At 42.0% G+C, this 17,209-nt stretch overlaps 1 protein-coding gene across 2 annotated transcripts in view; it reads left to right on the plus strand.

Annotated features, from left to right (window-relative positions):
- ARMC2 (armadillo repeat containing 2) overlaps positions 1–17,209 on the plus strand; it is a 115,984-nt gene that overhangs the window by 55,138 nt on the left and 43,637 nt on the right. For both annotated transcript variants that reach the window (XM_047762274.1, XM_047762281.1), the window contains exons 10-11: positions 737–839; positions 2,679–2,902. In XM_047762274.1, the coding sequence (XP_047618230.1) occupies positions 737–839; positions 2,679–2,902 (327 nt within the window). The remainder of the gene's footprint in view (positions 1–736; positions 840–2,678; positions 2,903–17,209) is intronic.

The following is a 17,209-nucleotide window of genomic DNA, read 5'->3' on the forward strand; positions in this document are numbered from 1 at the left end:
TTACTGCTTTAGATAAATATGCAGCTAATTTAGATCCATTTGACTCAGTCCTCCTATACTGTGTTTTATAAAAGAGTATACTTATTTATTACTTAATTTACTTGAATATCTTTCTGTGACTTAGAAGGTAATTTTAACTTTTGAATGTTACTTGCAGTTATTTCAAAGCATTCCAGAAATAGGCTTAAATAATAAATGCATATCTTATCTAATCAATAAATGTTACTTTTTAATTTTGTTTTATACAAATGACAAATAGAATTGTACTTCCTCCCTTTTATTTCTTTCCTTCACCTCCACGATGGGCTCTTTTCCAGGTTAGCTTAATCTGAAATTTCAGTATCCATTTTCCTTTAATTTTGTATTTTAAAGCAATTAGTCTATTTAATTAAATTCATCAACATCAGCCCCCCTTCTCCTCATATATTCTTTAAAAAGTAACTAATAATTTCACATGTAAGCATGAAAACTTATGAAATAAAAATAAATGCTTATCATTAAAATGAGCCTACTCTAAATACCATTTATATTGTATTTACTCTAAGTGAGTTAATTAGATGCCATAGTTGACAGATATGTGACCAGACCTTTTGGGAATTGATTTCTGTAAAACTTTTCTTTATGTGTTTTTTTAAAATACTCTTGCTGCACTTTTTAAATTAGATGTCTGTGGTTTTAAAATTATGGTAAGTCTTTATTTCCTTCCACAAGAGAAATGTTTTTTCTTTCTCTGCAGCTTAAAGTAAGTGGAAAAAATCTTCTTAATGTCTGTAAACTTATATTTAAAATTAGCAGAAGTGAGAAGAATGATTCTCTGATTCAAAATGACAGCATTCTGGGTGAGTATTATTGAACACTACCGTTAAGCAAATGTTCTACTTGAGTATGAATAAGAAGTTTGGAGAGCAAAGTTAATGATAGCTGACATAGTTTATTTTCTCATAATATGCAGAAGTTAGGTGATGCCTATTTTTGCTCTGTCCTTCTCTATGTTTTCCATATACCCTTTAAAATTTATTTTATTTTATTTTTTCTGTTCTAGGGCTACACCTGAGGCATATGGAAGGCCCCAGGCTAGGGGTCAAATCAAAACCGCAACTACAGTCCTGCACCACAGCCACGGCAATGCCGGATCCAAGCCGCAACTGCAACCTGATGCCAGATCCTTGACCTACTGAGTGAGTCCGGAATCAAACCCGCAAGCTCGCAGACACTATGTCAGATTCTTAACTTGCTGAGCCACAACAGGAACTCCTCCATATTTCATTCATGTATCCTTTGGAGCCTATGATAGTCTGCTTTTTTTTTTTTAAATGTCTGTGGTAACAATATGTAACTTTACAGTGTCCTCTATTTAAAAAATTCATTTCCTGGTCTTGGATTTACTATTAGAAAAAATGCATTTAATAGCGTTTGACGTAATTGAAATTTTTGATCTTTTGATATAGTGGAAATGATTAAAACTTGGAAGACATCTGTAATTGTTGTAGAAATTTGACTTCAAATTGTGTCAAATGTGTTTCAAGTATGTAGGTAGAGAAATTGTATTACATTCTAAATACCTAGCTAATAATGGATAATTCTTTATATACCCTTAAATAATTAAGATGCTTAAATAGTTACCTAGTTAGAAATCTTTTATGAATTAGTATTGTTGATCTAAGGGAAGGCAACAACATGGGAAATACTTTTAAGTCCTATTTTTGCAACATGGGATAAATGATCTTCATCTTTTTTTTTTAACCACAGCTGATAAAGACAGTACTGAAAGAAATGTTTAACACTGAATCAGTCCATTGAGAATTATAGACTAAAAACAAAGATTCTGACAAATGATTGCACTGACATTAGTAAACATGAGAGAGTCATGATTAAGCTTATCAGAGTTGCCTAGATTACTCTTAAAAACCTAGCATTGTATGTTATTTGGATGGCTGTTCTTAAGTTGTCTTGGGAAAGGGTAGATGTTATATTTGAAGCATCCCTTTCTATGATTGAGATATTTTTTAAGTTCCTGTCTTGATTAACTTCCCATTCATACGGCAACCAGTTTATTCTTAAGGGTTTGTTGACTTTTAATTCCTAAGTTGCTTTAATGATTAATTAGTCTATAATAATTCAAACTGTTTGTAACCAAAAATAAAGTTGGCAAATATTAGTAAGAGGCAAGGAGTGACATTCAATTAAAAGAACAATTTCCATTTACATATTAATAACCCCATTCTATTGCTATCATTACTGTTATAGAGATTTGTCTTAGCTGGAAATAAGCTTTCCTTTTTTTAATTTTTTGTAGGCCCACACTCATGGCATAAGGAAGTTCCCAGGCTAGGGGTGGAATTGGAGTTGCAACTGTTGACCTACACCATAGGGGGATCTGAGCCCTGTCTGTGAACTATGCTGCAGATCACGGCAATTCCTGAAACTTAACCCATTGAGCAAAGCCAGAAATCAAACCCACATCCTCATGGATACTAGTTGGGTTCGTTACCACTCGACCACAATGGAAACCCTCAGCTTTCCTCTTTATACCATATGAGTAACTCTTCATAAGCATTTGAATGTAGGTTCTAACTAACATTTTACCAATTATGTTTGATGTTCACATACAAGTGCTTTAATATCTCTCCTTCCTGCTGTTCTCTGCATACATTTGTAATAATTCATCTCTTTGACAGAATCATTATTGGAGGTCCTGAGAAGTGAAGACCTGCAAGCGAACACTGAAGCTTTTTTATACTGCCTGGGGACAATCAAATTCATTTCTGGAAATCCAGGATTTCTTCATGAAATGATCAGCAAAGGTGCTGTGGAAATATTGATGAATTTGATAAAGCAAATAAATGAGAACACCAAGAAATCTGGCACATGTTTGCCTAATTCAGGCCACTTGTTAGTCCAAGTAAGTATTTTACTTGAAAGGATAAGATATGTAAAATTAGTTTTTAGGTGATCTAATACCACTTACCTACCAGGTGGATTTAACAGGTAACAGGTGGGCTGTTATTCACAACCAGGTGGGGGCGCCCAGCCTTGGGGATGAGGGCAGCACCTCCCGCCCCACTTCTGCTGTCTTTGTGCAGCCTCTGGAAAGGCTCTTCTGTGGCTCTTTAACAGAACAGGCTTCTAGCATGTGAGCCTCCATTTCTGCTATTCTGCAGAGAAAGCAGTCCTGGAAGAATGAAAAATTAGTACCTCTTCAAAAAAACACTGCATATTCAGAATTTTACCAGGCAGAGTTTTAACTTTTAGAGTTTTGAAGACAGACCTCACCTGAGATTGTTCATGATGGTTGGTAGCTCATGTCCTGAATCTTGGATCTACAACAAAAAACAGAAGTTAATGAAACTGAGTGGACAGTTGTTTGGGAGGTGGTCCTGCAGGCCAGAGGCTACAGGAACAAAGGTAGCAAAGCCAGATGCATTTAGGATGACCAGGGCAGGAAGGAAAAAATGCGTCATGTTTTAGTTTTATTACTTCTTTTGTGGCAGATTAAATTTCGTAGTCAAATTATTTTCATTGGAGCTGCCTCAGTTCTCATATTATTCTTTAGATGAGCTTTAACTCTTTAATAGCATTTGTGTATCAGATAATATCATCTTTGATGAAGTGATTCATGAGATTTGAAATGTACTTGTCAATTAATGGGGACTGGTGACTCAGTACTCAAAAGCTTAGAGAAAATGTGTTAATTAGATTTAGGCTCTGCCTTAAAGATGCTTAAAGTGTTTATGATGATTAATTTTGGACTCGGTGGTCTGTCTCCATTTTGAAAAAGACTGAACACCTCCTCTAGTTATGAATGATTCAGAATTCTACTGGACATGCCATCTTTTGGATAGGGAGACTTAAGAAACATTATTTTCATGCTGATAGTGTTAAGTTATTCAAATTTTTCCCTCAATGAAAATAGTTCCTTTGGTTATACAATTATTACATTTCTTGTTGAATGCAAAAAATATATATAAGGAAGAGTATAAAAATCACCTGAATTATTTTCATCCCAAGATAACACACCTCCAACATCTTAGTAACCATTATTCCATGCATGTTACATGCGTATATAATTATATGTACTTACATAGGTATAATTTCATGTAATTCCTTCTTTTTATCATAAACTTCTTTCTGATAGTTTTTGCTTATTTGCTTTTTTTTTCTTTTTCCTTTTTTTTTTGTCTTTTGGCTTTTCAGGGCTGCACCCATGGCATATGGAGGTTCCCAGGCTACAGGTCAAATCGGAGCTGTAGCACACGCCTGTGCTACAGCCACAGCAACGCGGGATCTGAGCCACGTCTGCAACCTACACCACAGCTTACGGCAACACCAGATCCTTAACCCACTGAGCAAGGCTAGGGCTCCAATCCACATCCTCATGGATACTGGTGGGGTTCATTAACCACGCAGCCATGATGGAAAATCCTGTTTTTCCTTGTTTTCTATCACCTTCTTTCTTCCTTGTCTCCTCCTGGTCAGTAGCAAATAGTGCTCACACTGATGTACTCAGCACCTCTTAATACATTCATAGGTTTTCAAAAATAGAACATTCTGTGCACTTCTCTTTTCTCATTTAACAGTACATAGTAAAAACACCGTAGACTTATTTTATTCCTTTTATTGGAAGCATGGTGTTCTGTGAAGAGGATATACCTCAAATTTTCAACCATTCTTCTATTAACTTTTACATAAAACCTTCTGCAATTCTTGTCTGGTTTTAAAATGCTTTTATATATATAGTTGCCCCTCAGTATCCACAGGAGATTGGATCCAGAACCCACGCCAGATACCAAAATCCACAGATGTGCAGGTCCCATGCTCGGTCCTCCATATTCCATGGATATGGTACCCCACATGCGGAAAACATTACACAGTACACAGAAGTGGTAGGTCCATCCAGAGTGGACAGTTCTGTGGGGGAGGCATGAGAGGTGAGGTTCAGAGGCTACGGTCATGGGCCTCTGATACCAGGCTACTGAGCGCGAACTTGGAGTAACAGCAGTTGTGCAGAGGAGATGAGAGCAGAGTGGCGGGAAGATGAATGTGCTCAAGATATTAAACTGATAAAGACCAAAAAGCTGGAACTCGATGGGAGGAGAATGTGTCAGTGGTACGGACAGATGGGAGAGTTAAGAGCTCACGCACAGCAGCCCCAGTTAAGAGGCATTGCTGCAGCTTATTAGATTTTAGACTGATTATAATGGAGCTAAAGGAGCACGAACAAGGAATGGGCATGAAGGAAAAGCTCCTCCACAGCAGAGGGGCCAGTGTTGCTTAGACGAAAAAATACTGAAGTGTTGAGATTTTCGAAGGTTTTCTTGAGTTGTTTCTTACGTATGTGTACACCTGTACGCACACATACATGTTTGTCACTGTGCGTCTGACATCAAGAGGCATTGATTTGCCAAGTGTTTGTGAAGTGGCTGCTCTGTGCCAGGCATGTTCTGGGTGGTGAGCAAGGCGGTGGAGGGCAAGATAGCTGCCAGGAGGGGCAGACTTTTTAGAGATCCCCACATCCAGATAACAGTATTATACTGTGTTATTCTTCTGTAAAACACATGCCTTCATCACTACATTCAGTTCTGTCAGATACTTGGTAGCATTTTGAGAAGGTTGAGAGGATGATCGCTGACGCTCAGAGGTGGCTCTGCGAGGCCACCACCACTTTCCACTAAGGGAATTATTCATGCTCCCAGTCTGGCGAAACTGGAAACAGAAGTTTGTAAAATCATAAGCGTAAAGAAGGTTAGTCTGTGCATGCTCACTAAATTCCAGAATGCTAGACTACTGGGTGAGCTCCCCAAAACTTAGAAAAAGAGAAATACAGGCCAGCTAAAAGGGAAGGCCCCCTAGGTTCCAGCAGTACATTGCATCACCTAAGGAGGTGACAGACAAAATAGGGGTTTGTCAGGGTGATTATCAGAAGGTCTTAGGGTTCATTTCTGACTTGTAAAGGCCAAAGGGAAGGATAATACAGGAGCTGAGGAAAATCCCTGAAGTCACCGCCATGAGAAAATCCATTGTGGTTTCCATCATACCCCTTTCTGAGGACCGGAGAAGCATCTTCTGTGTCACAGTCACAATTCCCCTGGTGTCTCATTTGTCCTTTTGTGTCTTGAGGACACTGTGTACAAAGCTGCTTTACTGTAATTGAAGAAAATCTCCAGATACTTACATTTACAGTTAGGTAATTTATGGGTATGTGACTGTTAAACCCAGCTTGACTTAAACTAACACTCCTATTTTTTTTTTAATTTCTTTGTATTTCCAGCCTTTTTTTCTTTATAACCTGACCCACTTGATTTTGAGTTCAATCCTTAGAGAAATATGATCTTTCCCTGCTTCAGATTTCACATTTTTGAAGTTAGAACTATCCGGCGCTTCCAGATAATGTGGTGTCTTTCCTTCTTCTTGCACCTGCTTCTCTTCTCCGGCCTCTCTGCCCGCAAGCTTCTCCCCAGAAAGTCCTTCAATCCTTATCTCTCCCCCTCCTTGCTCAGCACATCTCCAGAGTCCTGTTCCTCCTTTTCTAAGTGAACGTTTCTTGAGAAGCTTGGTCCTCCCACCCCTTAGGAGTCCCAGTTCACTTCCTCTGCTTTGACGGTAGAGTGTGGGGAAAAGGAGAGTGAATTAAACAAGAGATTTGACCCTGGGGGGCTCAGAAAAGGATAATATTATTACCGGAAATTAGAGAGTTATATAAGGGAACTGATTTGGCGAGAGGAGGAAGGGAAATGATGTAATTAGCTCTCAAAGGTGCCAACAGAATAGCCAAGTGAGACTGTCTGGTGGGCAACTGGAGATAAGAACCTGTGCTGAGCCAAGAAAAGTAAAGTCCAAAAAGCAGACTTGGGGTTGTCTCCATGGAGCTGATAGTTGAAGTTGAGGGAAAGACAATGATGTGACTGAAAGGGGGGGGGGGCTGAGGACCAAGTTCATCAAGTGGCCAGATTTGCAGAATGGAAGGGAAAGAAGAAGGGACCAGACAATTAAGAAAGGACAGTGTTGAAAAGAGTAGACATTTTAAAAGTAGGGATTGGTGAGCCTTGGCCAATGCTGCAGCGAGCATACAGGGGAGAAGGAATGCTGCTACCGTGTGTGGAGCTGTGGGGTGGGCAGGTGGGCTGGGGTCTTCTCTTTACAGCTCACGTGCTTTCTTTATTTCTGTCCCTTTAAATGAAAAAATGTTTTGATAAAGTCGATTTTTTAAAAAAATTTCTAAGCCTCAAACTCCCCACTTGGGCTCAACTGAGTTACCTCCTGTATCATGGATTCCACATCCCCACCACGCAGGACTGTCATCTGGTGGTCCATCTGGCTTTGTGCCCTGGAGGGCACAGGGCTCAGGGCTGCCACATGACCTAGTGATGGGAGCTCAGCCTTGAGCTGGCGGTTCAGGGTTGACACCCTGCGAGCCTCCCTTCCCTCATCTCCCAAGGACTGGCCATGCCTGGTGTAAAGGGTGGTCGGGAGAGTTAAATTAGATGAAAATGATCTATGAAAGCATCTATGTGCCCAGGTATGGCATGTGGATGGCACTCGGCAGAAATATATTAAATACAATGAGATCAGAATCACCCAAACTTGAAGCTTCAAAGAGTAATTACTTCTGATGAGAAAAATAATTCATCACAAAAATTAAGATGATGGAGTTAAAGACGGATTACAAGTCATGGATTTTTTTTTTTTTTTTTTTTTTTTTGCCACAGGTGCAGCATCTGAAAATTCCCAGGCTAGGGGTCTAATCAGAGCTGCAGCTGCCGGCCTACGCCACAGCCACAGCAACGCCAGATCTGAGCCACATCTGTGACCTACACCACAGCTCCCGGCAACAGTGGATCCTTAACCCACTGAGCAAGGTCAGGAATTGAACTGAGTCCTCATGGATACTAGTCAGATTCGTTTCTGTTGAGCCACAATAGGGACTCCTCTTGGTTCTTTTTTGTTTTTCTGGCTTTGACAAGCTATGTGGAAGAGAGTGCTGAGGTGAAACTGAAATTAGAAGAAGGGAATTATTTCAGCCCTTCGGGATTCATTTCAGCACCTCGGGATTCTAGGTACACGGTGGCCCTCAGGTCCTCAGCACCAGTTATTCTCTGCTTCAAGGATTTGGAGAATTTAAGAGACACCTTGACTTGAAGTCGGGGGATTCAATTAAGCAGTGATTTGAATTATGTTGGTAATGAAGGATTGTATGAAGATGGTTGGGGTCCTTGAAATTTTGCTTCAGTTATATTTAATAGCTTTAAGATGTAGAGATTAATAAATTTTTTAAAGTAGTTAATTCTTAGGAATACGCATACTTACACAGGAAGTTATGTTAACTCTTTCTCTGGCCCCACCCTGCCTATGGGAAGCCTTCCTCTTCCGACCATCTCTCATCTCTTCATTGTAGACATACTAGCCGTGGCAATAAAGAGATGGCACTAACTTTAACGTGTAATTCTGAAAATCGGTGTTATTACATTGTAGTTCTTAAAGCATCATCTTCTTCAGACTCATTTTCCTTATTTTACTGCACTAGCATTCTGTATAGTTTAGATGACATTCAAATTTCAACTGTATTGCTACATACAATAGCCACAACTGGAAGAATCGGCCACCTACTCATTTTACCAAGATAACTGACATAGTGGCCGTAGATGGAAAAACAGTAATACACATCAGCAAATGTGAAATAGTCTCAAAGTAGGGCACTGGGTTTTAGGAGGGCAGATCATTTCCTGCTTAAGTAGGACACCCATGATAGGAATGTGTCAAATAGGCTTTACAGCCAGGCACCAAGCATTACCGAGGACTGTGAGTTAAGATTGCTTTCATATGCGTGTATCTTAACTCCAATAACATGCATAGGAATTTTTGGAACCAGTGGTTTCATGTGTATAGTGACATCTTATCATTGGTTTCTTTTGTCTCAGCCAGAGCTATACAAATCATATGTGAAACAATGTGAAACTTCTTGGGTTACCACATGGGCTCTGGTTTGGGCATATATGTGGTCTCGTTTGGGCGCAAATCCAGAAAATGAATGTGCTTTCATTAATACGGGGAGATGGTTTTGCTGAGGTTGGAAATTGGTGTGGCTTTGGTCTTAAATCATTTGACACTGTTTGCGGTCTCTGGCGGCTGTGTTTATTCTTTCACATCATCAGCGGGAAGTGAACCATTTTGCAGTTGGCAGTTAAGTTGAGATAAAGCTCTAGGGATTGGGGTTATGGATATTCCAGATGATTGAGAAATAAAATGAACACTTTTAGGAGACAATCAAATGGAGCAGGGGAGACAACAGACAGTCGAAGCCCTGGACACCCACCTACCTGGAGCTGGTGGGCTTTCTGAGCTTCAGTTTTCTCATCCAAAAAGTGAGGCTCAGAATACCTTTCCTGCCTGCAGTATTTACGGAGCAAATGAGATACCTTTATAAAAAATTAAGTCGCTGCTCAAATTTTTTTTCATAATAGCATTCAATGTATTAAAATGAATCTTGGTGTTAATTTTTTTTTTTTCCTGTCTTTTCTATGGCTGCACTCACAGCATACGGAGGTTCCCAAGGTAGGGGTCCAATCCGAGCTGTAGCTGCCGGCTTACGCCACAGCCACAGCAACGCCAGATTCGAGCCGCGTCTGTGACCTACATCACAGCTCACGGCAGCACCAGATCCTTAACCCACTGAGCAGGGCCGGGGTTGAACCCACAACCTCATGGTTCCTAGTTGGATTCGTTAACCACTGTGCCATGACGGGAACTCTAAATCTTGATGTTAATTTTGGTAGAGGAAACATAAATACTTGCAGACTGTTAATGGTACATTTTTTTTTCTTTTTTTGTCTTTTTAGGGCTGCACCCGTGGCATATGGAGGTTCCCAGGCTAGGGGTCGAATTGGAACTGTAGTTGCCGGCCTACACCACAGCAATGCAGGATCCTAGATGCATCTGCAACCTACACCACAGTTCTTGGCAACGCTGGATCCTTAACCCACTGCTGAGAGATGCTGGGGATGGAACCTGCATCCTCATGGATACTAGTCAGATTCGTTTTTGCTGAACCACGATGGGAACCCCACTGGTGCCGTTTTCAGTTCCATTATGTTCCAGGTCTTTGAAAGATGTTTTTTGTTTGTTTATTTGATTAGGGAAGTGTTTCTCCCAGGAACAAGGCCTTGACTGATGGTCAAGTTCCCAGGCTAGCCAAAAATTTCTAATGTACCTAACCAGGAATCCTGTGGTGGCCTGGGAGCTCCAAGCTCCTCTGATCTGGGGCAGCTCCAATGGCTGAACGTCTCCCAGGGCAGAATCTGGTGAGCTCCCTGGAGACTGAGGACTCTGTTGGAGGGAGGGTGCAAAGCAAAGAGAGAAGGGCATCCACTGAGGAAATGAGCACTATCTGGAGCTCAGGTGGACTGACCAACCCTACCCACCATGTGTGCACCCCCATGCAGTCCAGAAAGCTGGGGACGGGCCGAAGTTTCGGGGCCTGTGCTGTCATTCCTAAGCTCAGTGATCCAAATCAGGGGGAGGCTCATATTTTTAAGGCAAAGATTTCATGTGTTTTTCAGTTAATAATCAGAAACAGAATTTGAAATTGATAACGAAATACCTGAAATCAATTTTTTAAAAGATACTAAATCCTTTGAGTTCTAATTTTGCCTTACTGAAATGCTGTTTGAACCCTTATAAATTATCTAATTACTTCTGAATATAATTTTTCCCTTTAAAATGGATCACCCAGTGTTGACTACATGGTGAGACCTTTGAGGCCCAACTAATTTGATGTGAAATACGACAGCTTTCTCCAACTCACCAGGCATTTCACCTGGAGATGCTGATTGACTGGGGATGGGGCCCAAACTTCTGATCAAGGAATTGGGGAAAACACAGAGAGAAAAAGCTGCCTGGAAAAGTGAGCACCAGAGAGTTGCAGAATGCGGCTCAATCATTTTCCAGCAATAGACTAGGGAACAGAATCACACCACAGTGTTTCTTTCTGATAAATACCAAAAATTTAGGTCCTCCGTTTGTCCCAGAAGACACTTAGATTTTTTTTAAGATTTTAATTTTTTCTGTTATGGTTGATTTACAATGTTCTGTCAATTTCTGCTGTACAGCAAAGTGACCCATTCTTTTTCTCACATTATCCTCTATCATGTTACATCACAAGTGACTAGATATATTTCCCAGTGCTACACAGCAGGATGTCATAGCTTATCCACACCAAATGCAGTAGTTTGCATCTACTAACCCCAGACTCCCAGTCCATCTCACTCCCTCCCCCTTGGCAACCACAAGTCTGTCCTCCAAGTCCATGAGTTTGTTTCATTTCTGTAGAAAGGTTCATTTGTGCTATATATTAGATTCCAGATATAAGTGATGTCATATGGTATTTGTCTTCCTCTTTCTGACTTATTTCACTTAGTATGAGAGTCTTTAGTTCCAGCCATGTTGCTGCAAATGGCATTATTTTGTTCTTTTTTATGACTGAGTAGTATTCCATTGTGTACCACCTGAGTAGTATTCCATTGTGTACCACATCTTTTTAATCCATTCATCTGTTGATGGACAATTAGGTTTTTTCCATGTCTTGGCTATGTGCATAGTGCTGCAGTGAACATAGGGGTGCATGTATCTTTTTCAATTAAGGTTTTGTCTGGATATATGCCCAAGAGTGAGGTTGCTGGGTCATATGGTGGTTCTATATTTAGTTTTCTAAGGTACCTCCATATGTTTTCCATAGTGGTTGTACCAATTTATATTCCCACCAATGGTGTAGGAGGGTCCTTTTTTTCCATACCCTCTCCAGCACTTTTAATTTGTTAACTTATTAATGATGGCCATTCTGACTAGTGTGCAATGGTCCCTCCTTGTAGTTTTGATTTCCCTTTCTCTAATAATTAGTGATGTTGAGCATTTTTTCATGTGCCTGTTGGCCATCTGTATGTCTTCTTTAGACAAATGTCTATTCAGGTCTTCTGCCTATTTTTCAATGGGGTTGTTGGGGTTTTTTGCTGTGGAGTTGTATACACTTAGATTTTTGTCAATCCTTTTTGTGGATTACTGATTCCATGTTCTTCTCCTTTTTCTCCTTCCCGCTGGTTGCCTTCTGACTCAGTCTGTCTGTCCCCAGGGGTTGTACATTAAGAGATGGAAAAAGAAGAATTGAAACTCTTGTTTTTCAGTTTGCTATTTCTTGGTGAGACGACAGTTAAAAGGCCAGGAATTGTTCCAATAAGTCCTATAGAAGCTAAATAAGCCACTATGTATGCATCTAACTTTTGCTTCTTTTTTTGTCATGAAGTATTTGAGGTAGCTTAAAAAGTTACTTTATGATAAAATAGAAAAGTAGGTAACTCAGTGGAGTTAGGAACCATATAAACAAGGACAGAAAGTTAAGAAAGCAAGGGATACACTTCTCCAAGCCTGAAGCTGGGACTCTGTTGAACTCCAGCTTTGGGGGCAGGCCCAGTGGGTGGGCTCTCCTGGGGGGTGGAAAACAAAGACTCAGCTGCAGAGCACACAGCTCATTAAGAATTTCCGCAAATAACATCTCTGTGAAAGGTTGGAGCGTGGTTGAGAGTTAAGTGGGTTGACTTGGAATTTGCCCTTACTGTTACCACAGTATTTAGCTAGGCTCTCCTCCCACTGATCTCTTTACATTTTTCCGGGAAAAAGCCACTTGTCTGTGCTCAGTGTTCAGCCCCAGCCTCTCCCGCAGTGAGATTGTTGGCTCACAGCCGGCCTCTCAGAATGGGGGCCCTTCCTGGCTGCATCTGCCTGGTGACCTCCTCCTGGTCCCCTCCCTGGGTCTTTGAGCTCTGGTTTACCACCCGGCCTGCTAAGCCTGCTAATCCCGCCGGGCACTTTCCTGCCAGTGGCGTCTTAAAGGGGAAAAGCCTCCTTTGCTGGCTCCCATCTCCCTTGTCCCTTCATCTCCTTCCTCCTTCTCTTTTCTTTCTCTCTCCTCCTCATCTCCTCATCCTTCCCTTCTCCTTCTGTGTATCATCCAGTCAGCATTTTATGGGCATATTTCTTGGCCTCTGGGTAGAAGGAGGCATAAGAAATGGTTTGTACAGGAGTGTCCATCGTGGCGCAACGGAAACGAATCCGACTAGGAACCATGAGGTTGTGGGTTCGATCCCTGGCCTCACTCAGTGGGTTAAGGATCTGGCATTGCCATGAGCTGTGGTGTAGGTCGCGGGTGCGGCTCCGATCCCATGTTGCTGTGGCTGGGGTGTAGGCCGGCAGCTGTAGCTCCGATTAGATCCCCTAGCCTGGGAACCTCCATATGCCGTGGGTGCGACCCTATAAAGACAAAAGACAAAAAAAAAAGAAGAAGAAATGGTTTGTACAGCAGAGGAGCTGGGTCTGGAAGCCTGAGCAGAGATGACCAGGGGGAAGAAGGGGTGGAGGAAGACATTCTGGGCAGAGGCAGTGTCTGGCCAAAGGCTTGGAATTGAGAAAGGATGGACGAGGAGGTTGTGTGTGGTGCAGGGTCTGAAAGGTGGCCTATGTGGTGGGGAGAGGGAGGGAGGGAGGAGAGGGAGGGAGATGAGGCTGGAAGGCTGAACCTCGCTTTGAAGAGTGAGGAGCCTTTAGGATATGGAGGTTGTCCAGTAGGCCACTGGGAGTCAGAAGAAGTCTTTGAACAGGGAAGGCTGGGTTTCGAGATGCTCCCTCTAGCAGCAGGGAGACTCCTGGAGAGGCGAACCCAACAGGGGAAGGCATGCAGAAGGAGCCTGTTCGGGGGCTGTAGAGTTTGGAAAAGAGATGAAGTGGGATTAAGCAGAACCAGCAACCCTAGTGATAGGAGAAAGAGGTAAAACAGGTGACCAGTCAGGTGTTGAAAGGAAGTGGGGAGGGGAGTTAGGAGGCTGGGAAGGAGCTGCTGTCATGAATGAGATGAATAGGGAATACACAGGGGTCAGGCCTCCTCTGGGAGGTCCGTTTTTCTTTCATTCATTATTTTTTTTATTCCTCTGCTTCCCCCCCCCTCCCGGTTTTTAGGGCCTCACCCATGGCATATGGAAGTTCCCAGGCTAGGGGTCGAATCGGACCTGCAGCTGCCAGACTACACCACAGCAATGTGGGACCGAGCCTCATCCATGACCTGAACCACAGCTCACGGCAATGCGGGATCCTTAACCTATTGAATGAGGCCAGGAATCGAACTCACATCCTCACTTAACCCCCTGAGCCACTACAGGAACTCCTCCTTTGCTCCTTTTAAATCGTCTACCTCAGAGAAACTGTCTGATTCATCTATGGTTTTCTGATGATTTATACTGTTTATACTGTTGTTTCTGGTGTAGGTTGTTTCATCCATTCTATCCACAAATGTTCATTGAGGACCCACTGTGTTCCTGGGATTGAATTTGGGCCTGGGCAAACACGATGGTGAAAAGACGGAGTGTACATGCTCACTGAAGCTTCTAGTATAGAGGAATAGACAGACAATAAAACATAACATTAAGTAACCTGCCATAAAGTAGTTCGTGTGTTGGGGGTGATGGTGGTATTAGATGAAGTTTGAGGGGGTTCGTGAGAGTAGCCTACTGGGCCTTGTAAACCAAGGTCAGAAAGCTGCATCACATCCTAGAAGCATTGGACAAAAAGTCAGTAGGGCTTAGGGTGACAGTAAGCAGAAAGGCAGGATTCTGGAAGTCTCTGAGTTGGGGGACTTCAGCAGCTGGGTTAATGGCTGGGGCATCACTATGCCAGTTTCTAGTGCATGGTGTATGTTTCATGTATGTTTTTTTACCAGCATCACACCTGACAGACTGGGAAACATAAAGGTATCTCACTCAGCTACATGTCCTCCATATGATGTGATATAGGCAACAAGGAGAGATGGATTATAAATCAGGGGATGCATCACATAGAAATGAGTGCTTCCATTCTTCATTTGGGCCATTTATAAAAGTTATATATTGGGGACAAAAGAATCTTGAGCTGTCATAACTTTTTCTAATGAGGTGAGGGGAAATGTTGAAAGGGAGAAAAAAAACTGAGTTTGAAACAAGAAAATAAAAGCTCCTAAGAAATATCTGGCCCCTCGTGCTGACAACACCCCCTGCCAGAGGTCACGTGTGGGGAGAAGAAGATGACAACAGATTGAGATGCCCAATCTGTGAAGCCTCGGGGACCAGGGAAGGGAAGTGTTTGCACGTACAGTGGGTGGAGTGTGTGTTCCATGGTATCCCAAGGTCTCTGTCTGGTTCAGGCCAGGATTCCTGGGATCTGTGCTCTTTGGTGTTGGAGTAGGGAAGCTTGTGAGTCATCCTTTGGATTGACATAAACCAGCAGTGCTCCAGTGCCTGGGCTGTCTCTGAAGAAGGAGAACAGGTAGAGCCAGGGTCAAATGATGAGAATTTTCCATTTTATGGCAGTGATGGCCTGGAATGCCTAGAATGGTTTATTAACCTTCACAGAAGACCTATTCCTTAGCTTTGGTGACAACATTGCAGATCCATGGTCAAGTGGAATGCTCAAATTGTTTGTTTCCCCTCCAATGTTTTAGATACTGAATCAATCAGTCTTTCTTTCTCTCTTTCTGTCTCTTTCTTTCTTTCTTTTTCTTTCTTTCTTTCTCTCTCTCTCTCTCTCTCTCTCTCTCTCTTTCTCTTTCTTTCTTTCTTTCTTTCTTTCTTCTTTCTTTCTTCTTTCTTTCTTTCTTTCTTTCTTTCTTTCTCTCTCTCTCTCTCTCTCTCTCTCTTTCCTTCCTTCCTTCCTTCCTTCCCTCCTTCCTTTCCTTCTTTCTTTTTTAGTCTTTTTAGGGCCACACCCATGGCATATGGTGGTTCCCAGACTGGGGGTTGAATTGGAGCTGTAGCTTCTGGCCTACGCCACAGCCATAGTAATGTGGGATCCGAGCCGTGTCTGTGTCCTACACCAAAGTTACGGCAATGCCAGATCCACTTGCTTGCCACTGAGCAAGGCTAGGGATCGAACCTGCATCCTCGTGGATACTAGTCAGATTCATTTCCACTGAGCCATGATGGGAACTCCAGATACTGAAACTTTCAGGGGAGAATTTCCTGAGTTGCTGAATTGACTGCAGAAAACCCCCACCAATTTACTTGAGAGAGCAGTCTTATTTTCTCTGCTTTCAAGGCAGTCAGTTATATTTTAACAAAATCTTTTTGTAGCAGTTGTTACAAAGGAAAATTAATCAAAGATACATGTCATCTTAATAATTGTTTTTAAAGTTTATGACTATGCCAATGCCTTATATTTACACAGTGCTGTACGGTGTGCAAAAACATTGTTACATTTTTTTCCACCTGATATACACAGCTCTGGTGAGCAGGGAGTGTAACCCCCTTTTCACAGATGAGGAAACAGGGAAGTTGAAGAGTGAGTGCCTTAGTCACACAACTAGGAAGAGATTGTATGACCCGAGACTCCATCATCTAACTCTAAGGCCAGTCATCTCTCTTCTGCATTTTGGGCGTGAAGACCCACAACAGAGGTGGGGATGCGACCCATGTTTTTTGAGCTCCTCTTACTTAATCAGCACTGGCAGTGCCATTCACACATCCCATTTCATTGAACCCCAACCACTCCAGGGCAGTTATCACCACCCCCACTTTAAATGATGAGAACAATGTTCTCTGAGAGGTTCACTGACTGACTAACCTACGCTCGTGAGTGGGGGCTGGGATTTGACCAGGCCATTCAGCTCCCAAGCTGACTCTCTTAACCAGTAGCCAGCTTCTGCTCTCCCGCCAGGAAGGATCACTCTGCATATTTAAAATTACTAGATAACAGCAACTTTCATTTTATGGATTTAGTAAATTGTTCTCTTCTCCACTTTTAAATGAGGGTCAAAGCACATAGCTTTCTTGATCATTCTTTACAAAATAAGACAAATATGTAAGACATCAACCCTAGCCTCTTGGAAGAAAATGAGATTAATGGTCTTAAGTATTCTTTGGCTATAGCATTGTTAGTTGATGGTATTTATAAGAATAGGGAACAATAAGTTTTGAATCTGTGGAACTTGATGTGGCATGTCACAGGGTCAGTTGCTGATCTTATAACTGCTACTAAGCCCAGATAATGATTTGTTTAACCCTGGGGTTTTGGTATAGTAATTGCTTCTTAACACGGATATTTCTTTCATTACTTTTGAACCAAAGTAGTCTTTCTTTGTATTCATTTCTTGGTTTTTGTTTTATGCTACTTATGTATAGCCCGTGATGGGAGATGGGAGCGGCAT

This window comes from Phacochoerus africanus, chromosome 2 (assembly GCF_016906955.1).
Source record: "Phacochoerus africanus isolate WHEZ1 chromosome 2, ROS_Pafr_v1, whole genome shotgun sequence".
In the NCBI taxonomy this organism is placed as follows: Eukaryota; Metazoa; Chordata; class Mammalia; order Artiodactyla; family Suidae; genus Phacochoerus; species Phacochoerus africanus.